General features: G+C 44.1%; 1 protein-coding gene across 3 annotated transcripts in view; it reads right to left on the reverse strand.

Moving 5' to 3' along the window:
- LOC115474280 (zinc finger protein 2-like) overlaps nucleotides 1-25,479 on the reverse strand; it is a 124,427-nt gene that overhangs the window by 22,360 nt on the left and 76,588 nt on the right. For all 3 annotated transcript variants that reach the window (XM_030209680.1, XM_030209678.1, XM_030209681.1), the window contains 4 exons: nucleotides 22,234-22,347; nucleotides 19,631-19,747; nucleotides 9,766-9,879; nucleotides 7,545-7,658 (listed from right to left, as the gene is read on the reverse strand). In XM_030209680.1, the coding sequence (XP_030065540.1) occupies nucleotides 7,545-7,658; nucleotides 9,766-9,879; nucleotides 19,631-19,747; nucleotides 22,234-22,347 (459 nt within the window). The remainder of the gene's footprint in view (nucleotides 1-7,544; nucleotides 7,659-9,765; nucleotides 9,880-19,630; nucleotides 19,748-22,233; nucleotides 22,348-25,479) is intronic.

Below are 25,479 nucleotides of genomic sequence, written 5' to 3' on the forward strand. Positions count from 1 at the left end.
TCCTCTGTAACTTCTACTAACAGATCTCTAGCCCAGTGTTGGGCACTGGTTCGAAAGTCTATGTTCTCAGTCGAATACTGTAAAGACCTGTGATGGTATTTTAAGGGCATCACTGTTTGTGCCCCCAAAGTCAGATCAGAGCTCAACGTGTCCTGGACGTCTTCACTTAGATTCGACCAGCCTAGGGATCTAATGTAATGTCAAACCTGAAGATAGGCAAAGCGGTCTGACTCTTTAAGCTTAAACTCCTTTTGTAGTTCCAGGAATGGCTTGGTCTCACCCTCCTCAGAGACCAGCTGATAAACATATTGGATCCCAAGCTTTCTCCAGCGACCAAAGGTCTTCGAGGAGGTACCTTCTGGAAAGTCAGGGTTGTGTAACAAAGGCAGGAAAGGTGTCGCCGTCCAATCAAAGTGATATCTTTTACAAAGCCATTTCCATGCTGCTCTCGCAGTAGCCACTAATGGGTTCTTCCCAGCCCCCCAGAAAGCGCCCTACTTGGTGCATGCAATACCCATCCCAGGTGTGCAGCTGGGGACATCCCCATCTCTAGTCGGGTAGCTGAAAAGTGATGGTTACCTGTCAGCCAGTCTCTGATATGCCTCATGGAACAGGCGGTTACTAGGTAGCGTATATTTAATAACCCCATCCCCCCCTGCGGCTTCGGTTTCTGGATTATATGTAATGGGAGCCTAGGCCTTCTCTGATTCCACAGGAATGTTTGTATTAGTCTATGTAACTCTTGCTCCTCCCTCCTTCTCAGGTAGATTGGCAACACTTGGAACTTATATAACCACTTAGGGATTATTATCATATTTACCAACCCCACTCTATCCATTAGTGAGAGTGGGCAGGAACTCCAGAGCTGCAACAATCTCTTCGTGGTGTTTAATAAGGGTCGCACGTTTCTATCATATAGAGTCTCCATTTCTATTGGAATAGTGACTCCTAGGTAACAAAAATGTTGGTTCGCCCATGGAATCAGGGGCTGTCTCCTCCAGGAGCTCCTGACCACCTCATCCAATGGCAGGGCTAGTGACTTTGCCTGGTTCAGTGTGTATCCGAATAATTTGCCATATGCGTCAATGACGTGCAAGAGATTCTCTAGGGAGGCCTGAGGGTCACTCAGCAACAACAGGACATCATCCACATACGCAAGGACTTTAAGTTCTGTCCCGTGTACTTGAATGCCCCTAATGTCTCTACATGCTCGTATCGCAGCTAACAAGGGCTCCAGGGTTAACAAAAAAAGAAGTGGGGAGAGGGGGCACCCCTGCCGCGTGCCCTTGTTTATCTCAAAGGCCTCCGTTAGGACCCCATTCACTCGGACCATGGCCCGTGGCCGATGGTATAACGCCTCTATGGCCTGCAGAGTCCACCCCCTCAGGCCCACCTGCCCCAGCGTTTCAAACATAAATGTCCAGTCCACCTGATCAAAAGCGCGTTCAGCATCTAAGCTCACAATCATCCTGCCAGCATCAGTTTCTTCCCCTGAGAGCATGGCCAAGATAAGTTTCCGAACATTTAGTACCGACTGGCGTCCCCGCACAAATCCCACCTGATCTTCTCCAACAAGGTTTGGTATCAAGGGCGCCAGTCTATCTGCCAGTACACGAGACAGTAGTTTGACTTCTACGTTAATGAGGGAAATAGGTCTGTAGGAACTGGGCTGTAATGGGTCCCTACCCTGCTTAGGTATTAAGCTGATTGTGGCCAGATTAGTATGTTGCGGGAAGTGACCATCCTCCACCACAGTGTTTAGATATTCAGTTAGAGGACCCACTACCTGCAGTTTCAGTAATTTGTAAAACTCTCCCGACAGACCATCGGGCCCAGGTGCCGAATGCAGCTTCAACGCACTTATAGCTTTTTGCAGTTCTTTAGCTGTCACTGGACTATCAAGCATCTCCATATGGTCTGCCGGGATCTTTCCCAACCCCTGTGCCTGTAAGTATTGCCATATGTCTCCCCTGGATTGTCCTGCCTCTCTGCTCCCCCCATATAAAGTAGCAAAATGGTCCCGAAAGGTCTGTGCTATCTCTACCATATTAGTCGATATTTCTCCTGTAGGCTTCCTTATAGAGGGGACAAAATGGGATTTCCGGGAGCCTTTCACCACCCTGGCCAGCATCCCGCCTACTTTATCTCCAAATTTGTATAATTTAAATTTTCTGTATAGAAGGGATCTTGTGATTCTCTCATGCAATAAGCTGTTTAAAGCTGCCCGAGTGGATACCAGAAGCTCATACGTCGCCTGACTAGGGGCTCTAGCGTACTTCTTCTTAACTGTCCTGAGCTTCTTTTCTAAATCCACTATCCCTTGTGATAGGCGTTTATTGCGGGCACTGACGTAGGCGATTATGTCACCCCTTAGGACAGCTTTAGCTGCTGACGAGAATAGAGTTGGGTCTTCTCTGTGGGCCTGATTATGGGTTGAATACTCCTCCCATTTTTTCTGAAGGAAACCCTCAAATTCCTTAGAGCCGTACAAATAAGCTGGAAACCTCCACCCTGGGGATTGTCTAAAGTATGGTGGGTGTTCTACATCCAGCCAGACCAGAGCGTGGTACGATCTCTTCCGGACCAATTTGGGCGTCCCGGACCCTAGGAAAGAGGTCCTGCGTTGTAAGAATATAATCAATTCTGGACTGCGTGTGGTGCGCTCTGGAGGTGTGGGTGTAATCCCTCTCCTCCCCGTGCAGAATCCGCCAGGGGTCTAGTAGGCCCATTTCCCTACAGAAAACCTGCAACAATGAGGTGGTGGGGTTTTGTTTCGGTTGTTGCTGTCTAGATCTATCCAGCTCTATGTCCATCGTTTGGTTTAGGTCACCCGCCATTATTAGCGGTAGTGTTGGTAAGTTCTTATATTTTGCTAAAAGTTGAGCATAGAAGGAATGTGCTGGGGTGTTAGGGCCATATACAGAAGCCAAGTGTAATTCCGTCCCTTGAAGATTAAGCTTAATCCCCACTAGCCTCCCCTCTCCATCTTTAAATGTCATTTGCGCCTGGCACATTAGTGATTTGTGAATTAAGATGGCAACCCCCCCTCTTCTATTTGCTGCTGGGGAACAAAACACCTCTCCTACCCAATGGCGCCTCAACTTCTCGTGTTCTTCTTGAGAAAGCCTAGTCTCCTGGAGGCATGCAATTCCCGCCCCATGCCTCTTTAGTGCCGCCAAAAGTTTTGCTCACTTAATGGGGGAGGTGACGCCACCAACGTTCCAAGAGACTATGCATACTTTATTTGGAGCCACGCTTGATTACTGGGATCTGTACCACTGCAAAAATATTAACATCTGACACCCCAGAGTACCCAGCCACTACCCTGAGGTTCGGGTCCCCAACTGCACACCACTTTGATTCAGCGCCCCCTCCAGTTGTTAAATTGTTACTACACCACCCAACCCGTATTTTCAAGGAGTTCGTTATTGTTTTAAGAGCAGCCTGTGTACCTACATCCCTCCCTCCCCACCCCCCCTCGTCCCCAAACTCCCTCTTCCCTTCCCAACTCCCCCCTTCTCCCCAATCCCTAAATCCCTCACAACAACTGCCCATACACAATGGGTCTCGGGGGCTTCTGTCTCTCCCGGTCCCCCACTCATATAGTCATAAATCAAACTACACAAACCCTGCAGCTCTGAATGCTACGAACACAGATACTTTCCTGCTCCAGTGAGTTCCTCATCTTGAGGCTTACATTCAGTCATTACTATTTGGGTCCCGCTCTTGAGTTTCCAGGTTTTGCACATATCGCTGAGCTTCCTCGGGGGTTCCCAGAGCTCTCCATTGTCTCTCACTCTTAACACCGCCGGGTAAGCCAGCATGAATTGGACTTTCCGCTCATGCAGTTTCTTGCAGTATGGGGTGTACTTTTTCCTCTTTTCCTGGAGCCCTGCTGAATAGTCTTGAAATATTAATATTTGGTGGCCATCAAATTTAACCTCATTTCGCTTCTGTCGAAACCCCCGTAAGATTTCACCCTTGTGAATGTAATTATGCACCTTCAGGATCACTGTTCTGGGGTTTCGTCGGCCATCTTGTTGCTTACCAACGCGGTGTGCCCTTTCCAAGCACAAGGGCCCCGCGTGATCTGATAACGCAAACTCAATCGATAGCCATTTCTCCAACACCGATATGAACACTGAGGTTCCCACAGACTCCGGGAACCCCACGATCCTGAGGTTCATTCGACGGGAGCGATTCTCAAGCTCATCAAGCTTCTCTTGGAAGGTCTCTATTCTGGTGTCCATCTTAGTCAGCCGCTGCAGCGCAGGGGTCAGCGTGTCTTCCATAGCCGCCACTCGCTGTTCCAGCTCCCCTGTCCTTTTCGTTGTTTCTGTGGTGAGTAACTCTAGCGCGTTCAGTTGTGCGGCAACTTTCTCCCACTTCGGGTCAATCGCGGCACTCACCACTTCTGCCAGCTGCTGCAGTTGCTCGGCTGTAAACGCCCCCGAGTTGGGTGGTGGTGTTCCAACCTCTAGGCCTCCCGCCACCTTCGCCGGTTCTTTATCTTTTTTTGCGCTTTTGGGGGGCATTGTCCTTGGAACGACACTCATATATTTGTCCATGCAGTTCTTGGATCTGGTAAATGAAAAAGTTCAGTCTCACTTCACGGTTGCAGGGTCTTTAATATAAAAAGATTGAGTCGAGGACCGGGAGAGCCCAGATTCACGTCCGCCTCGTTCTAAAGCATCACGTGACCCCGCTCCTTGTGTTTATAATCTCTCATTTATCCTGTCCTCTCAAAAAGAGATTCTTGGATAGCATTCAAGAGCTGTATGCTAGCATAAATAGTTAGCAAGAAGATGGTTTAGAAAAAAACCTTTAGCACCACTATCTCCTCATGAACAAACTGCAAATAAATGGGGTATACAAATCATTTAAATTTTTAACTGACATGTCTGATTTTTTTTTAGTATAGGCAGAAAATCTATCATAAGAGATTTGAAGACACTGGAGCTGATTAGATCATTACTGAATAAGAATTAACAGCTATTCTTCAATGTTAAATCATTTCTAAAATGCTATACAGTGGCATTATATAACACAGCATCATATGGACTGGCACAATAGGAAACTAGGAGTTGGACAAAGGGCTGACTGGCTGAAAGCAAGGAGCAGAAGATTCCCTATCATAATAGACTACCCTCTGCTGGCACAAACATAGAATTGAAAACTGTAGTCTTGCTAATGACTTCCAGCTTCAATAAGGATCCAAACCAAACCAGCCTGGGAACTATGCATCTTCAGAAGTCAGATAATATGGATCACTTTTTTGGAATTTCAGAAAAAAAAAAAACGAGGGGCAGGCTTTGATCTCCCACTAAACATTTGAAGAGAGAGCCCCATACAGCAAATTTTTAATGATAAATAGGAAAAGAGCTTGTCTACTAAATAACTGACAACTCTTCTTTGGTTGACCATCTCATTTGTTAAATAGGCAAGAGTATGCACCACGCCCAAGATTTCAACTGCCAGAAAGCAAAGTTACACACCTGCAGCAGGTGTTCTTCAAGGATAGCAGGATGAATATCCACACTGACTGAGACCCAACGCAGAGATGCTCCTTGGCGTTCTAACTCTAGAGACTTTTAGAAGTAACCTGCCATATGCATGCGTGCACATCTTCCTGCCCACCACTGCCTCACAGGACCAGTCAATCTAATATAAAAGCTGATAGAATGCAACTCCAAGGGGGGGGCCAGTGTGGCTAATTCATTCTGCTGTCCTCGAGAGAATACCTGCTACAGGTGAGTAACTTCACTTTCTCCAAGGACAAGCAGGAAGAGTTATCCACACTGATGAGAATCCCTAGCTACCAGGCTGCCTGAAACGAGAAAAAAAAGAGGGGGGGGGTGATGGTACTGAAGGCCTACAATAAACAAAGCAAAAATTGAAGGCCTGCAATAAAAAGGTGCAAGTATTAAAAATAATTTTCGTTGTAATTTTTTTTTTTTTGGACAGCCTGGAACAGAAACAAGTTACACACAAATATTTTTAAAACAAATAGGAGGAAACATTTTTTTCCCTTAACTAATAGCTAAGCTCTGGCACTTGTTGCCAGAGGATGTGGTAACAGCAGTTAGCATATCTGGGTTTTAAAAGTTTTGGACAAGTTCCTGGAGGAAAAGTCCATAGTCTGCTATTGAGACAGACATGGGGAAGCCACTGCTTACTCTGAGATTGGTAGCATGGAATTTTGCTACTATTTGGGTTTCTGCCAGGTACTTGTGACTTGGATTGGATACTGTTGGAAACAGAATGCTGGGCTAGATGGACCACTGGTCTGACCCAGTATGGCTATTCTTACGTTCTTATGTAGACCTCAAACAAATTCTGAAGGCCTGTTTGACCAAACTGATTGACAGATCAGGAATCCTGCTCTAGGCAATAATGAGACATGAATGTGTGGATTGATGTCCATGTCGCAGCTCTGCAAATCTCCTCCTTGGAGGCTTATCTCAAATGGGCTGACAGTGCCATGGCTCTTCATTATGAGCTGTGACGTGACCCTCCAGAGTCAGCCCAGGCACAAGTGAAGGAAATGCAGTCTGTTAGCCAATGGGATAGTGTGCAATTGCTGACAACAGCCCTCATCCTGTTGGGGTCCAAAGAAACAAAACTGGATGGATTGTTCCAGATAGAAAGCCAAAGCTCTCTTGCAGTCCAAAGTATACAATGCAATTTTTCTGGGATGGGCTTTGGAAAGAATGCTGGCAGAACAACTGACCAATCAAGATGGAATTCCAACACAACCTTAAGAAGGAACTTAGAATGAATTAAAGAACTACTTTGTTGTAGTGCAATTTAGTGCAATGTGGATCAGCTACTAGAGCCTGGAACTTACTCACTCAACCTACCAACCAACTTTCAAACTTTTTATTGGGTGTATCCTCAAGGAGGTAGGCATTTCCACATACATTCTCTTACCTGACAAATGCCTTACCCTTCAAGCATGTGGCTCTTCCTCCCATCCACATTCCTCTTTCTGTTATAACACTGGTCAAGAGGCAGCGTGTATTAGAAAAAAAGTCAAAATGACGACGACCACTCCTGAGGTCTACAGGGGCCACCACTGGCCAACAGGCCATGCAACGAACAATACTGGTGCCACATTGAGGGCAGAAAGGGAAAACAGCCTTAGTATATGAGGCTCTAATAAGCAGCAGCAGACCTCAAAGGGGATACCCTTACTTTCTTACCCCTAACTCTGGTGGAGAGAACGGTGGAAGTGGTTAAGAGGTCTCACCCGCTGGCTCTTAACTTTTTAGAACGGCTCCTAAATTTGAAGAAAATTTGTTAAGTGTTGCTATATAAGGTATGCTACTAGGTAAGTATGAAGCTGAAAAAGATTCCACATCTCAAACAATATAACTGAAGACTGTGAGAGGTGTTATCTAACAGTTGTCCTTGTGAGAGCAAAGGAGAGTGTTTGAGATATTGCTTTAGATTTGAATTCTACAGTCTCTTTATCCAAGATTATTTATATAGAACAGAAAGTAGAGTATTAAGGGGTGAAAATCCTAATTGGAAATAGCACTTACCAAAGGAGGGACAATAAAGGCTCCTGTTTCCTTCCAAAAGGGGCTGCTCTCGGAAATATGGTTCTTGCACTTGTTTAATCCGTAAGAAAAGATTCTGATTAATGTTGGGATAGCCTACAAAAAAGAAATGTCTACACATTAGCTGCCAGAGTAGGGCTTCCCAGAGCTGTTCTGGGGACCCTGGAGCTACTTGAGTTTTCAGAATATCCATAAAATATATGCATAAATTTGCACACATTGGAAATGCAGGATGTGTTCAGTGTTGCTTCTTTTAAAAAAATGTAGATTGGCAAAATCAAGGCAATGTGTGTTTAATTATGTGGTCCTACTCCTTTAGAATTCTCTCATAGGAGTTGAGATCGAAAACATAACAGTTTATTCTTATATTCTGCAAAACCCTTACAGTTCGATGCGGATCACAATACAAAACAGCTGGCTACAATCAGGAATTACAAACAATTATAATACAATCATTACAAATAAAATATAAAATCTACACCATCTAACAATCAGTTCACTATTCCTGACACACAAATTTCTGGAAAAGGTAAGTTTTCACCTGAAACCTAAAGTCTAAATATCCATTAGACGTCAACAAAAAAACCTGTAGTTTCTTTACCCCACTTAGGTGCCTGAAACATTAACAAATATTACAAATACTTCAGCCGTTTCCTATCCCTCACTGAAGGGTAGCGAAACAAATTGTAGTTTCTCAACGATCTAGATGATTACCTCTGTTTTAAGTGAATTTTATGGACCTATTGAAGAAGGAAGGCTTTTAACACTTTTTAGATCAAATTATGGTTTAATTTTTGCATATTTTATTATATTTCTTTTATATGGGATATATGTTGTGAGTGTTTGAACACTGAATGAAGCAGTAAGGCATTCTACTTGCCTTTAATAATTTTAAAATGACAGTATTGTACATCACCTGGCATTCAATAAGGATGATTAATAAATCTAAATATTAAAACTATATGCAAATTTACCTCTTGCATATTCATTGTGGATACTCTGAAAAGTGGACCAGCTGTAGAGTCCCCAGAACAGGTTTGGGAAGTCCTATGCCAGGCATTATAGAAGCAGAGTTTACAGCTATATTGTAATGACAACCAAGAGAAAAGAGTAAAGGTCTATAAATGTTTCTGTTTCACTTCTACACATGTATGCTCTCACTTATAATCTAGGCACATGTATACTCACTCATATGCTTACAGTAGGAGATACTATGACAGCTGTTTATCAGACTAGGCAGTATTATAACTGTATTGTACAACCTGAGCGAGCACTCACTGATCACCCTGATCAACTGATCTGAAATGCCGCTCACGGATACAAATTCCCAAAGAAAACATTTTTACCAAAAGTTGTTTTGTTTTTTAATGACTGACAAATTTTTAAGCTCAGGACTGAACAAAGTGTGTATGTGTGGTCCTCTTCTGAAGATATTTCCATCTCCACTCCCTCCCATTTAATGTGCTCTTCATCCCATCCCCTCAGTGCACTCTTGGTAAACTCTCCCTTTCTCTCTCATTGTACTTGCTTCCTTTACCTGACTGCAGATTCCCTCCTTTAACATATTTCTAATATACTTGTACAGGGACTGGGTGATGGCAGAATCTCAGCAGTAGCATCTTACTCCAGGCCCTGATATCAATAATGTCTTGGTCCGTCATCATCTCCTCCTACTAGACATATTTTTCTAGCTCTGCATCCGTTACTGTTGACTGCCACCCGAACTTCAATGCAGAATTATGATAAGCTAGAAGGAACTTGTGAAGCTTGGGGTCCATTTTTTATGAGCAGTCCTTGAATTTGCAAAGTGGCTGGCAACTCTAAAGACCAAGTTCACAAGACTAATTTCAGTGGGGTGTGCACTTATATATAACATCTGACTCTAAAACTGTTCCCTTACGTTCATAAAAGCAACAATGTCAACCACTTCACAAAATGGGATAAGTTGCTCTTCACCTGCTGATTTCTTGATCACCACAGACTGTAGCTACTGTTTGTTACATTCTCCCAGTCTCATTACTACCAGTTCAAGAGTTCCCTCATCATACACCTTTCAGTTCTGATCACACCAGTTTTGGTGTCCCTTGTATGCCTGCCCCAAGATCTAGGTTTTTGCTAAAGAAACCTTCCTAAAGACATAGTCATGTCAGCATGCTGAACCAATTTCAGCAGATATGAAATGAATACTGAACTATGTACTCACATGGATTGGGATTGCTCATAGAGTCTCTTGCTCCTGGGTTTGGATGGTTCCTGAGACACAGCTCATCTTCTTGCTTTATGCCTAGTGCAATGCCAGGGCTGACAAATGGACAACCTGTAACGCCAAACGAAAAAGAAACGCATCAAAAACTGGCTCAGCAAAATAATTTGCTAAAATTAAGCCAGGAAATTTCTGTTCATCCTCAGGTATTGACTCTGTTTCCTTTATACCCAAACCCTCATAATGCTGCAGACCTGGCTGTCTGATGTCACTCCTGTTACTGCCATAATATAAATGCATATATCACTGCACGGTAGAAAAATACAACTTAAACTTAGAACTGGGATCTGTTAATTGGCTCCCAGGCAATATGCATCCTCTTAAAAGAAAAAGAAAAACAAAACAAAAGACTTACAACAGCATAAAGCAAAAATGTCCTTTAATCCTACTTCACCTGTGATTCTTTACCAAACATTGCAAGGTATGAATCTCATCAGTCTGGGCTAAAAAAAATGTTCAGTCAACTCGCAGCCTTTCAGAGGATCACAAAAGCCAAGGCCAGTGCAAATTAAGAAGCCCCAGAGTAAAGCAAAGATACTTACCCCTAGAAGGTATTCTCTGAGGACACCAGGCTTCATATTCTCACAAGTGGGTGACAAAGACCTGCGTCACCCGGTCCAGATTTTGCCATAGTAAAAAATGAGAGCTTTGTGTAGCATGAACCACGCTCCACCACACATGTGCAAGTGCCTGCCCACCCGTCGCGCAAACGTGGCTTCCTCAGTTTAATATTAAAGCAAAAAAGTAAAATAACCAAGGAGACATATGAAACCTGCTGTCTTCGGAGAATACCTGCTACAGTTAAGTATTTTCGTTTTCTCTGAGGACAAGCAGGCTTCCATCTTCTCACAAGTGGGGAATCCCTAGCATCCAGGCTCACAGAAAATAACAAACATTGCTCAATTGGGCCTTGTAACAGCGAGGACATTACACTGATTAACCTGAAAATATATAGTGCCTGAATGAGTGCACAGGCTGGAACAAAATAAAAAAGGCCTAGGAGGGTGGAGTTGGATTCTAGACCCCAAACAGATTCTGCAACACTGACTGCCTAAACCAATTGTCGCATCGGGTATTCTGGTCAAGGCAGTAGTGAGAGATGTGAATGTGTGGACTGAAGACTACTACTACTTATCACTTCTATAACGCTACAAGGCATATGCAGCGCTGTACACCATACATGAAAAGACAGTCCCTGCTCAAAGAGCTCACAATCTAAATAGGACAGACCATCAGACAGAACAACTAAGAGGTAAGGGAATTAAAGAGGTGGGGATAAAAGGGTACAGGGCAAGTGAGTAGTGGTTAGGAGTCAAAAGCAGCGTTAAAGAGGTGGGCTTTTAGCATGGATTTGAAAACGGCCAAAGACGGGGCTAGACGTACAAGCTTGGGAAGTCTATTCCAGGCGTGAGGTGCAGCGAGATAAAAGGAACAGAGTCTGCAATTAGCAGTAGAGGAGAAGGGGACAGACAAGAGAGATTTATCCACAGAACGGACCACGTCGAAGCCTTGCAAATATCTTCAATGGAAGCTGACCTCAAGTGGGCTTCTGACGCAGCCATGGCTTTGACATTATGAGCCGTGACATGACCCTCCAAGGCCAGCCCAGCCTGGGCATAAGTGAAGGAAATGCAATCTGCCAGCCAAATTGAATGGTGCATTTCCTGATGGAGATCCCCATCCCGTTGGGGTCAAAATAAACAAAAAGCTGGGCGGACAGTCTTTGGGGCCTTGTCCACTCCATGTAGTAGGCCAGATATGTGGCTCAAAGGAACATGCCGTGTTGGCAGTCCAATGCCAAATTCGGACGGCCTCCTGACACAGAGGGCGTGATCCGGTGACCACCCCCCCTGCTTGTTGGTTTACTACATTGCAGCCTGATTTTCTGTTAGGATGAGAACAATTTGGTGAGGTAGCTGATCTCTGAAAGCCTTTAGAGCGTTCCAGATTGCCTGAAACTCCAGGAGGTTCAACTGAAGATTCGTTGCCTGGGCGGACCAAGCACCTTGAGTGTGAAGCCCATCTACATGAGCTCCCCATCCCAGGAGAGATGCATCCGTCATCACCGCTTTTTGTGGCTGAGGAATTTGGAATGTAAGTCCCAGCTAAACTGGATTGAACTGTCCACCACTGAAGAGAGAATACAAACTCTGGTGACACTTGGATGACATCTTCTAGACTTCCCATGGCTTGATACCACTGAGAAGGCAGAGCCAATTCAGCTAATCTCATGTGAAGGCGTGTCATGAGTGTAACATACACTGTAGAAGCCATATGGCCCAATAATCTCAACATCTGCCAAGCTGTGACCTGATGAGAGGCACGAACCTTGGACGCCAGCAAGACAAGATTGCCTGCTCTCCTCTCCGGGAGGTAGGCTTGAACCCTCTATGTGTTGAGCAGGGTTCCTATGAACTCCAATTGCTGAACAGGGTAGAGATGGGAACTGGGATAGTTTATAATGAACCCTAGTAGCTCGAGCACCTGAATAGTCATTCACATGGACTCCCGAGCACCGTCCTGTTATATAGTGCTCAGGTTAAAATATTGATTCTTTAATCCTTTTCTAGGTGGCATATGCTTGTATGAATAGCACTTCTGCTCCCTATTAGGCTTTGGAACCAAGGGCACCACACATGAACAGCATACATGGGTGAGTTGCCCAAATGTCAGGACAAAAACATCTAGAACAGTGTTTTCCAACCTTGTATCACTCGTGGACTGGCAACTGGCTGAGAAACTCTTTGCAGACCGATGAGGCAGAGACAAAAACAAACTTTGGATCAGAAGTCAACTGAAACAACTTTTTCAGTTTCAGCCAAGACCAAAACTGCCACCAAAAATCACCACTGGTTTTGGCCCAATGCTAAAACCAAAAACTCGAGTTTGGCTATCTGAATATGAACCAGTGAGGGTTGCTAGGGATTGTCAGAGCTTGCAGTCTACTTTCCACAGTGTCCAAGCTAGAATATAATTTAAATAATTAGAGACCATATTTTACTTACAAGTAAAATAGCCTCCACACACACAGACCGCAGCTAATGAAAAATGAAACTAAAACCACAGTGCTTTTATAATGACTGGCTTTGTGCCACACTCAGAGTGAAGGCGGATGTCATAACTCCAACTTTTAAAATTAACAAATCTTGTATTAATTGGCCTATTTGGAAAAGGCTGGCATTTGGTCCATAAATGACATTGTAAAAGATCACACTTGGCTTCCCTTTTCTCAATTATGTACAAAATATGGTCTCACAAGCTCTCAATATTATAAATGGATTCAACTCAAGCCTTGTGTAACTAATACCTTAGATATAAGTAAATTATCTATTGAGTCTCCCAGCTGCTGGCAACTCTGTCTTTTATGTCTTCTAAAAAAGTTGCTTCTAAATGGTACAAAATATTTCAATTAGCTAAATTCAGTTCACCTACTAATACCATGCAATCCTGGGAACATGATCTAAACATCCAACTGAACGAACAAGAGTGGGAGAAATTTTGGTTCAAAACTACGCATACCACCAAAGCAGCGTCCATCTCTCAATCTATGTTTTACTTAGCACACAGAGCTCTATGGACTCCGGCTAAACTCGCCACACAACAAAAACGAAAAATAACACGATTAAATGTTGGACATGTGAAATGAACTCTTAAACACATTATTTACTCTTGTCCATTTACTCAAAGAATATTGGAACTATGTTTGGGACACTATATCAAGTAACCTGAATATCCAGGACGTTTTTTTCATATAAAATAGTCATTATGGGATCTCTAATGATACAATCAACTCTTGATAAATATCAAGCGCAATTACTGGATATCCTGTTATCAAGCCTTAAAAACTTTTTCTTTTGTTGGAAAGACCTATCCAAAGCAACTTATTTAACATGGTGGAACTCTGTGTGTATGTTAGCCAAATATGAATATGCAGTGGCTGAAAAATTTAACTCACTTATTAAATACAAAAGAATATGGACCCCTTTACTAGACCAACTACACAATAACCTTTCTCATTGCTGAAACTATTATGACATATTATAGCAATAACCTATGTCTAACCTTAACTTGAACATGTATACTGATGCTTTGACATTGTTATCCTGTTGTGTTATCTTTTTTCATAAAATAAAACACAATAAAATATTGGAACTAAAAAAAAAAATAACTCCACAGAGATGCTAATTCCTAAGGAGCTTAGCATCTCAAATTTACAGACTTAAATTCCTAATAAAATTTTGAATCAGAAATATTTTTTGCAGCACTCTATATACCATATAAACTATTGAGCAAGTTTATATCTGCATTACTTGAAATCACAGTACCAAAAAAAAAAAAAAAATACAAACAGTAGCCCCTGCCGTCAGACTACCTTATAATCCCTGGTGATCTAGTAATGTAGTCGGGGCAGGAGCAATGCCCCAATAGCAGCAGCCATTTTGACAGCAGAGCTGGAATGAGCAGGAGTAATTGGGGATCACTCCTACCTCAACTACATCCCTAGACCATTAGGTATGGGGGAGGGCCAAAGGGTAAGGCACTCAAGGGTGTCCAGGAGGAGGGGCAATTTATGTTTCGGGGCGGGGAGGAGGGAGTGAGACAAACGGGAGAAAGCACAAGTTTTCAGCTTCCCCCAAAAACACATGGCCATTTTCAGGCGAAACTGAAACCAGGCTGATAGAAGTTTTGGGGTCAGTTTTGGCACCTTAACCAAAAATGAACCGAAATTCGGTCAGTCTCTATTTTGGATATTATAACACAATTTAATATATGGCTCAATGACTGTAGAGCTCATACATAATCTACAGCTACACATTCTCAACTACCCAAATCATATACTTAAAAACCAACGTAGGACAACATTTTGTTTTACATTTTTCAGTCTTTAGTGCGACATCTGCTCCTGCTTCTCCATTATTATCTCCCTTGGTAGTGAATATTGTGACGTTTCAGCAAGGCATAATACAGCATCAACTTCCATTCGGTTTCAGTACTTGTTTTAATTATCAAAACTGCCAAAACCTTTTTTCACATAGGCTTTGTCACTGAGGTTTGGGTATACTTTCTTCATAGAAATCCAGAAATGGGCCAAATACATACATTTGAGTTTTAATGACAAGGTGACATCAGAGGAAAGTTCAATAAGACTTTTTTGTTTTTCCTGAGGAGCCTGCAGGAGCTTATGTCTTGTTTGAATGGATCAGAAATCCAAACATTCCCTTGACTAGGATCCTCCTTCTGTGGATAATACTGATCAAAATTCTAAGTTAATGCTGTCAAATGTTGATTCACTAAGTGCATGACCTTCTGACTGACAAATTCATTCAGAAGGGAAAATATTCCTGGATCTTATTCCAGCAAGTACTTCTCCCACATTATCACTTTTTGAAAGCATCCATTTTTATTTATGCCAAAAAGTAAAAACATTTTTCATATTTCCTTGAAGAGATAAGTTCATTGAGAAAAGAAAATATGTCCAACAATATGTTAGCTTAGCCATCCGTTCCTCATCCAAGAGCTGTAAGTGGACCGAGTTTTGCTCACAAGGAAATTGTTTTACCTCTTTATGCAGTTTGAAAAAATGTGAAAGAACCTTGCCTCTTGACAGCCACCTTGCTTCAGCGTGGACAGGGAGATGCTGGTGTTCCGAACCCAAACTCTCAAATAGTATCATGAACAATCTAGAGTTGAGTGCTCAACTTCAAATTTCATTCACAAATTTTACTGCATTGTTCAGGACTGTGTTTAGTTCAGGAGAAAGCTTTTTTGCAGCTAAGTGCTCCCAGTGGATGGCACAATGGATGTACAAGATGCCAGGATGAGCGATGTCCTTTAGCTTCACCAATGCACCTGACTGGCATCCCAGGCATGCACACAGCAAGGACTGTGCACACTCCCAACACACTTGCCCCAGTTCAAGCCACATTCCTCAAAATAACCAGAGGGGTAAATATCTCCAAACTGTTAGTGTGACCAGGTGGATAATTCAAGGCTACACAAGTTCTACTCTTACATTCTCATCTTCATATCTCCCGAAGCAAAGTGAAATGGCATGGTTGCAGAAGTCAGTTGACTTATCAAGGTGAATTACAAAATATCGCAATTTTTCACAACTTCTAGCACTTGCTCTTCAATATCTAAGGCCATGTCAACAATTCTCCTCTGAATTGGGTTGTCTGACAGCAGAATTACTTTCAATTTATCAGCAGCTTGAGAACCCAACTCACCAGCAACCTCAACAATACATGGTTTTATCAAATCTTCACCAATAATGTATGGCTTTTTAGTTTTGGCTATCTGAAGGGCAACATAATATGAAGACTTCGGCAAAACCTTATCAGCAGTTATATTTTACAGAGAAATGTTCTGAACTTCCAACTCCTTGCATAGTCATTCAAAAAATTCCAGTGGCTTGTTTGCATTTAAATGTCTAGCAAGTTTGGACAGTTTCCTTAGAGAGGGTCTTGCAACACATGATGCACAGAATAGTTCATCCTCAGGAGCCATAATAAACCCAAACTTCAAAAGAAAATTTCATTAGAAATCACAACAAAGCAGTATTTGATTTTTCACTTTTCTTTGTTCACTCTCATATTAATCATCGTGTTTCTTTTTTTTCATCACTTCTAACTCAACAAATTTGCCCCTTGATTATTGTCTTCATCATCTACTTTTTCCTTATCATATCCATTTTGAAAAAAATGTCAACTTTTTCTTTCATTTTAATGTTGACTAAATGCTTACTTTTCATTAACTGTCTGACACCCCCACTCTATTTATAAACCCTTAACGAGGAATCCTAAGAAGCTTCCAGAAAATGCCACACCCTGTGATGAGCAGTTGGTAGTTCTGTTTTTACTGAGAGATGGCAGCATGACTACGCCCAATCTCTGCTTGTTTACATAAATTGATCTCTGATGGTAAGAATAAAAAGGAACATAAAACAGACCTACTGGGTCAAACCAATGGTCCATCTAGCCCAGTATCCTGCTTCCAAAAGTGGACAATCCAAGTCTCAAGTACTTGGCAGAATCCCAAATCTTGCTACCGATCCTAAGGATAAAAAAAAAGGCTTTCTTCATGTCTAACTTAACAGCAGATTATGGACGTTTCCTCCAGGAACTTGGCCAAACCTCTGTTTAAACCCAGATACACTAACTGCTGTTAACACAACCTCTGAAAATTAGTTCCATTGCTTAAATATTCATTGAGTGAAAAAATATTGCTTCTTATTTGTTTTAAAAGCATTACCATGTAACTTCATTGACTGTCCCTTAGTCTTTGTACTTTTTGAAAGCATAAAAAAAATTGACTCAGGTTTACCTGTTCTACTTCACTCAGGATTTTGTAGTTCTTTATCATAATCACCTCAGCCATCTCTTCTCCAGGATGAAGAGCCCTAACTTTTCAGTCTTGCAGCTATACATGAACTTTCATGTACAGGTATGCTGAGCACAGATGAATGTTGAGGAAGACGGCACTATCCACTGGAACCTATGTTCCCCTCACATGAAAAGTGCATTGTTTAAAAAAAGAAAAAGGGGGTAGGAAGGACATTCTCTTGCCTCTCTCTAACCAATGCACAGAAAAAGAATCTTTCCCTAGGAGGTTGAGGATTCAAATTAACCTAGGGTGGCAGTGACCACTGCACTATTAAACTTATTTTAAACTAGTAAAAAAGGCCCGTTTCTGACACAAATGAAACGGGCGCTAGCAAGGTTTTCCTAGGAGTGTGTATGTTTGAGAGAGAATGTGTGTGTGTGAGAGATGGAGTGTGCGTGTCATGCAGAGAATGAGAGAGAGACAGAGACAGCATATGTGTGTGTGTTTGTGTGAGAGATTGTGTGAGAGACAGAGTGTCTGTGTGTGTGAGGCTGTGTGTGTGTGTAATAAAGAGTGTGTCAGAGAGAGTGTATGTGAGAGACAGTGAGTGAGTGAGCCCCCACCCCCCCCTCGCAGGGCCCCCCTCCCCACCCCTCTGGTCTCAGGACCCCCTCCCCACCTCCCTCCCTCTCCCCTGTCCCGCCTCCAGCCATCCATGTCCAGCGACCCTCCCCTCCTGCAGCTACCCATGTCCAGTGACCCTCCCCTCCCCCCCCCACCGCATCACCCAACCCCCCCCCCACCCGAAACACATCAACAACCCCCCCCCCCCCCCCCGGCGCATCAAACCCCATCGCCACCCGCAGATGCCAGTAGTAACGCTGTCCGGCCGCTGCTGCTTCTCCTGTTAAGCAGCAGCGGCTGCTACAAAAAGAAAAGAAGTGATAAATGTTTTTAAACCCAGCCCAAATCATATGCAAATGCCTGAGTCTTACAACGCAGTCTCTGCAGCCACTCCTCCTCTCGCCTGTCACGTCACTGCGCTCCTCCGGGGTCTTACTTCAGGGGCAGAGATGTGGAGGCGAGAAGAGGAGCGGCTGCAGAGACTGCGTTGTAAGACTCGGGCATTTGCGAATGATTTGGACTGGGATAAAAAACATTTATCGCTTCTTTTCTTTTTGTAGCGGCCACTGCTGCTCAACAGAAGCAGCAGCGGCCGGACAGCATTACTACTGGCATCTGTGGGTGGCGAGGGGGTTTAATGCGTGGGGGGGTGGGGGTGGGGGGTTGATGTGCTTCGGGTGGGGGGAGGGGGTGTCTGATGTGCTTCGGGGGGGGGGGGGGGTCTGTGGTGCCGTGGTTGTAGGTTTTTGATGCGCCGCTCCCTGCCACTTGCTCCGAAGTGGCAGGGAGCGGCGCACTGACAGCTGATTCCCAGGCAGGGGGAGGAGTAGAATCAGCTGTTAGTTACGTCATCCTGGCCACGGAGCCTAGCTCAGCAACTCAAGGAGCCACGGACACAGGCAGTCCCACATTAGAACATTGGTGGTGAGAATTATTATATAGGATGAGTCAGTTGCTTCAGTCAAATTCCTACTGTGCAGGTATATTCTGGGAAAGTTATATGGATGGTCCCAACTGAGCAACTCCCAGAGTCAAGTGGATCAGTGGCTTTTCCCAGGCTGGAAATCTCAGACTAGAATTACGAGCTTCCTTAGAATGCCCGCAGTTGTTTCCTTCGCCGATCGCTGCAGCTGTATGTGTATCTATGATGACACTGGCACAAGCTCAGCACCAGGGAGATAAAGGGGAAGGTGGGAAAGATCAGAGGCAAGAGCCTAAATCAATGGGGTCTCGTACAAGGCAGCTAGATAGAACAGTATTGTTTTGGAGGCTTGAGCGGTACCAGAGAAAACTAGAACCCTGTTGCCTCAAGTGCTTTTTAGCTCTGTTGGTGACAATCATGTATATCGTGACACTGTTGTAAGTTCGCTGGTATCCCCAGGCGAGTCAGAATTTCTCCTCTCTGTTTGCCAATTTAATGAACAGCTTCCAGAATAATTCTCTCTAGAGACTTCTTGGCAAGCAACTTCTAAACTGGGGAAGGCCTTGGTTCCTCAGATTCATTTTTTGAGAGGCAAAATTTAGGAGACCATGGACAGAATCAAAATAAACGAGGTTGAGATAGTTGAAATAAAACAGCGTATGGGGACTACTGAAATTAATATGGCTACCACTCAAATTTTGGAAGCCTCCTTAATGAAAGATAAGTGTTTTGGATTAAGGTAGAAACACTTGAAAATATTCTGAGATAATGTAAACTCTGCTTAACACATTTTTATAATGTATTTAAAGTGCCAAATCATACTGAAATTCCTAGGAAAAGCTGAGAAAAATAGTTCCTCAACAATCAATTACCCCACACCTTTAGATGGCTATTTTCTCACTCATTATTTCTTATGCAGTACATGAACTTACTTACTTGGAGGTACAGTCATAGTCCCTGTTGTCACGGTTTCACCAGGATCCTGAAAATACAGCTCTTCCTGTACCACTGTAACTGATGAATGATCAGGTTTTGTGCCAAGGCAGTCTGGAACTGAAATAAAAATCATTGGAGAAGTCTGGTCCAAAATCTCACCAGTATTGCTATGTGCTATTACACAGGAGATCCACGTTTCATATCTAAGCATAGGAGCCAGCTCTGTCAGTGCCAGTGGATGCGGAGTACACCCAATATTGAGCAAGCTCGTTCACTGTGTCCAGAGAGGGGCAATTTGTACAGTGTTTGGCACCCCCAATCATTTTGAAATATTTGCACCTATGTATCCAAGCCCAATTTCCATTCCTTGAACCAGATGGTGATACTATAAACACAGCTTTCAAAGTTCCCAGCTATTGGACTGGAGGAGTGGCCTAGTGGTTAGGGTGGTAGACTTTGGTCCTGGGGAACTGAGTTCGATTCCCGCTTCCGGCACAGGCAGCTCCTTGTGACTCTGGGCAAGTCACTTAACCCTCCATTGCCCCATGTAAGCCGCATTGAGCCTGCCATGAGTGGGAAAGCGCGGGGTACAAATGTAACAAAAATAAATAAAAAAATAAATTATGCAATTGTGATACCTATTAGTTAGAATCAGGGTGCAGGATACCAGGTACCAAAGGGAATCTATAGTCCTAGTTACCATAATAGTTTGGCTACACAAAACGGAGAACCTAAAAAGGAGGGGTGGGTACCCCCAAGTTAGCTGTAAATGAAGGCCCATAGAATTACAGTCTCAAATGAGAATGGTTCCAAGATGGAAGCCTAAGAAGAAATAATCAGGCCAAAATGCTACTTAAACCATTCATCATAGCCTTCCATTAAGTGCTCCTGAACCACATTAGGCCAGACCTGACTAGAGTTGGAGGAATGATTCCTTTGGGAGGCAGGATGCCTGCCAGCTAATCATGTTCATAGCACTGCTGTCTAATCCTTGGTTGGCTCAAACATCAAGCTCTTTAGGAAGATGACACTAATGAAACAATTTCAAGCTCTGGATTGGCCGCTGTCGTGGACAAGATGCTGGGCTCGATGGACCCTTGGTCTTTTCCCAGTATGGCATTACTTATGTACTTATACTGATGTTGCTATAAGTAATGGATATTGTAACAGAAGAGAAATATTTTATGAGGGATTTGCTCCAAGCCTAACACATTCAGAAAAGAAAAAGGGAGCCTTGAACAAAGAATGCAATGTTGCTACTGTCACATGAAACACATGCAGAGATCTACAAAAGCTGCTGAACTCATGCAAACTACTCTTGATCAGAAATCTATACAACTATACTATGAAGGATTTGTGCAGAATTCTGCACAGGGAGCAAGAGGCAGAGGTAGCAGTGGCAACAGCTGTTTGCATGGTCTCCACACCTCCCCCATGGCGTACACCCACAGCTGCCTTCTTCCAGCATGCTGATCTGCCCAAAAAGAAGAGTGATTGTATGTTGAGCTGTGCCATCCTCTACTGTCATCATAGTTCTGACTTCTGGTTTGAACTGCATGAGCCATTACACAAGGCCACAGTTCAAATTCAGTGATTGCCCCCAGACCACTGGAGGAGGAGGACATAGTTTGAAAAAGCAGCCACTCTCTTCCTCCTCTCAAGCCAATTAATGTGGTGGGGAGAGAGTAAGCTGGGGGTAAAGGAAAGAGAGAGAGAGAGAGAGACGGGTGAGGGGTTGCTGTGGGATGGGAGAGAACTGGGATTGAGGGTGTGGAGAAAGGGGATGAAGGGGAAGCAGAGAGGGAGAGAAAGCTGGAGGATGAAGAAAGATCTATGCATCTTCCAGGGGACAGGGTGTAAGACACCTGGGATGTAGTGAGAGGGGAAAAAAGTTGGGGTGTGTATCTTGGACAGGGAGTTGAACCTAAGTTGGGGAGACAAAGAACTGGACAGAGTTAAGCTCAAGGAGGAGCTAGGTCTTTATGATGAAGAAATTCTGCTGTGTTTGGGGTCACGGTCTATCCTGAAGTACACAGGTGGGGCTGGGAGATCACTGCAGCTGTAACCGTGGGGTCATGGCCTGAAAATGGTTGTTAAGCACTGATTTACAGTATAGTGGTCCATTCAAGCTTTACCACTGAAGTATCACCTTGAGTCCCAAAGTAGGCACCATAATGTCAAGTTTTCATTTCTATAGATAAGTCATCTGAGAACTATATAAATGGGATGTTTTGTGTACTGGAGAGAGCTCATAGCATATACTGCTATCATGGAATTAATTTACGAAGAATCAATGGCTTGTTTAAGAAGTTAACTATAATTTTATATGAATAAAAAGACTTAAGGGACTGTACTAACATGCAATAAAGAAAAATGGAACACAAAACTAAGTAGATGGTTACATAAAGTGCATTTTCATGACACTTGTTGGTTACTTATCATCTCACTCACAAAGTTAGCTAATGCTTTGGCAAATAGGCACAATGGTATGATACCCTTTATTGAATTATCAACTGTGAAAGATTAAACACAAAACTATAGTGAAAGAGACAGGGATAACCCACTGTCTAAAGTAAGCCATTCCCAATCTTTGACTCACTCACCTATGTCTGAAGTGCTTATCCTCTCCCGTCCATCTGGCATATGCTGGTCCCTGTGACAGGGCTCCGCCTCATGCTTAATCCTCAATAAAATATCAGGACTGACAGTAGGATAACCTGAGATATGTAAATGTGCAGGAATCAACAAAATGAATTTAGAGGGGAAAATTTGCTAAACATCTTAAAGCATTCTTTTTCTCTATATGGGCCCTCTAAGTGTTAAAGACAAAGCAATGGGAGAAAACAAATGGCATCCACAAAGGGCAGTTAACAAAAACTGGTATTAAATAGGTCAATTTTCTAAGTACTTAGGTGCCTAAATCAGTCCCCTTAATAGTTCTAAATTTAGAAGGTGAAATTACGCCTTACCTGCTAATTTTCTTTCCTCTAGACCCTCCAGACCGGTCAAGACGCTTGGGTTATGCACGCCTACCAGCAGAGGGACACTGAGAACACCTGAATTTGGACACTGTATATCTATCCTGTACAGAACCCCAGCCAGCCAGTATATAGATAACAAAGCAGAAAAAGAAACAAAGAAAAAAAAACACACCAAAGGCCCTGGTACCTGGACCCACCATAAAAAATAACTGTGCTTCTGCAGACAGACCACAAACAGCAGACTGACCTGCACCAGCCGTGAAAACAGGAACACAGAACATGTCTGGCCTCCTATTTTGACAGGTTTCATATTTTCTTGCACTAACAACCACAGCAATCTCGACCAAAACACAACAAACAGGTAGGGCTCTTGACCAGTCTGGAGGGTCTACAGGAAATAAAATTAGCAGGTAAGGCCTAATTTCACCTTCCCCAGCAACCCTCCAGACCAGTTAAGATGCTTGGGAAGTATCAAAGCAGTAAATCCATAAGGGCGGGACCCCTGGAAACCAGAAGTCTAAACAGCTGCCCCAAAGCCAGCATTTTCTCTCACCTGCACATCTTTGCATTCTTTTCACAAAAGAATGCAAAGACCACCACACTGCCGCTCTGCAAATGTGCCGCGGCAGAATCAAACTGCTCTTTCCCATGAAGCAGCCATCCCCGAGTGGAATGCGCTTTGAGCACCAACGGAACCTCATGACCCTTTAACAAATAAGCTGAAGCAATCGCCTCTTTCAGCTACCGAAAGAGTAGCCTTGGAGGCAGCAGCCCTCTTCTTCAGAGCTCCAAACAGGACAATCTATCTGAAGCACAAAATTCCTCCATCCTCTTCAGATAATGCTGCAAAACTCTCTTCACATCTAACCTTGCTAAATGACGCTGATCTGAGATTCCCTGCTCTATCTCCCACAACCGGCAAGGAAATAACCTGATTCACATGAAAATCCAAAACGACCTTGGGAAGAAAGGAAAGAACTGGCTTCAGTGAAACCTTCTCCCTAGAACAAAACAAGAAAGGTTCCCTATAGGACAAGGTCTGAAACTCAAATTCTCTGAACTGAAGAGATCACCACCAAAAATACAATCTTCAAAGTAAGGTCCTTGCAGGTGCTCGCCTCAAGCGGCTCCAATGGAGCACTCACCAAGCCTCCAAGACAAGATTCAAATCTCAAGGAGATACCAAAGGCCTGCCGAAACTCCAAAATCTCTGCGATCGAAGCAAGGAAAGGCTGATAAGACCTACCCTGGCACCAGCTCTCAAAAATAAGCCAGACTCTCACGTAGGCTAAAGAGGTTGACTGCCTGCATAACTGTAGCATCGTAGAAAATCACCTTGGAGGAATTGGCCCCTAGGAGTAGCCTAGTGGTTAGTGCAGTGGATACTGATCCTGGGGAACTGAGTTCGATTCTCACTGCAGCTCCTTGTGACTCTGGGCAAGTCACTTAACCCTCCATTGCCCCTGGTACAAAATAAGTACCTGAATATATGTAAACCGCTTTGAATGTAGTTGCAAAAAATTCAGAAAGGCGGTATATCAAGTCCCATTTCCCTTTCCTCAACCAAGCCCTCTCAAGAGCCAAACAGTAAGCGAGAACGGAGACTGATCAGGCATCACAATGGGATCCTGAATTAACAAGTCTGACGCTCCGTACAACAGCAGCAGCTCCTGCACAGCCAGACGGACCAAGTCCTTGTACCAAGGACGGTGCAGCCAATTTGGAGCCCAGTGCACCAGCAATGCTGCCTCCTCTGCAACCACCAGATTATTTGTGCTGCCTTGCCAATTGACATGGGCCACTGCCTTTGTACTGTCGGAGAGGACCTATACGGCTCTGCCGATGAGGAGAGGTAGAAAAACCTCCAGAGCTAGCTGTATCACTCATGTCTCCAACCGACTGATCGACCAGCAAGACTCTTCTAACAACCAATGACCCTGAGCCACCTGTCCAAGACAATGAGCCCCCCACACTTGTGTCCGAGGTGACCACTATCCACTCTGGCATCTCCAGAGGCATGCCCTTTTCCAAATGAGCCATGCAACGCCACCACTGTAGGCTGAGCCCAGGAGCTCCCAAAAGAGGAAGCCGTACCTTCAAATCTGCTTCTGTGGAGACCAGCGGGATAGACGAGCTCGTTGCAGCAGCCTCATATGAGCCCTGGCCCACAGGACCACCTCCAATGAAGCCGCCATCAACTCCAGAACCTTCAGGTAGGAGTGGACTGTAGACTCGGCCTCAGACAGGAGCTGCCAAATCTGTCCCTTTAATCTGCTGATCCGAGTGGGAGGCAAAAACACACATCCCACCAGGGTGTCTAACTAGAGCCCCAAATATTTGAGGCACTGAGATGGCTGCAAATTACTCTTGGCTGAGTTCACCACCCATCCTAGAGACTCCAGAAAGCACACCATTTGGCCAGTGGACCTCTGGCTCTCCAAATGAGACTTTACCCGAATCAACCAGTTGTCCACGTACGGATGGATCAAAATGCCCTGCTTCCGAAGTACTGCTGTGACAACCACCATCACCTTTGAAAACGCCCAAGGCAGTGGCGTAGCTATGTGGGGCAATGGGGGCCTGGGCCCCCGTAGATTTGGCCCTGGACCCACCTGCCGACGACCCTCTCGGCCCCCCCTCCCGCCACCAACGCCATCGCTGTGGGCTACCTTTGCTGGCGGGGGACCCCAATCTCCGCCAGCTGAGGTCCTCTTCTTCCCGCGAAAGCTTCGTTCTGTTTCTAATGTCCTGTACATTGCAGGTGCAGGACATCAGACTCACAGAAGCAGAACGAAGCCATCTTGCAAGGCTTCGTTCTGTTTCTGTGAGTCTGATGTCCTGACGTCAGAAACAGAATGAAGCCTTCGC

The sequence above is a fragment of the Microcaecilia unicolor genome, chromosome 7 (assembly GCF_901765095.1).
Source record: "Microcaecilia unicolor chromosome 7, aMicUni1.1, whole genome shotgun sequence".
In the NCBI taxonomy this organism is placed as follows: domain Eukaryota; kingdom Metazoa; phylum Chordata; class Amphibia; order Gymnophiona; family Siphonopidae; genus Microcaecilia; species Microcaecilia unicolor.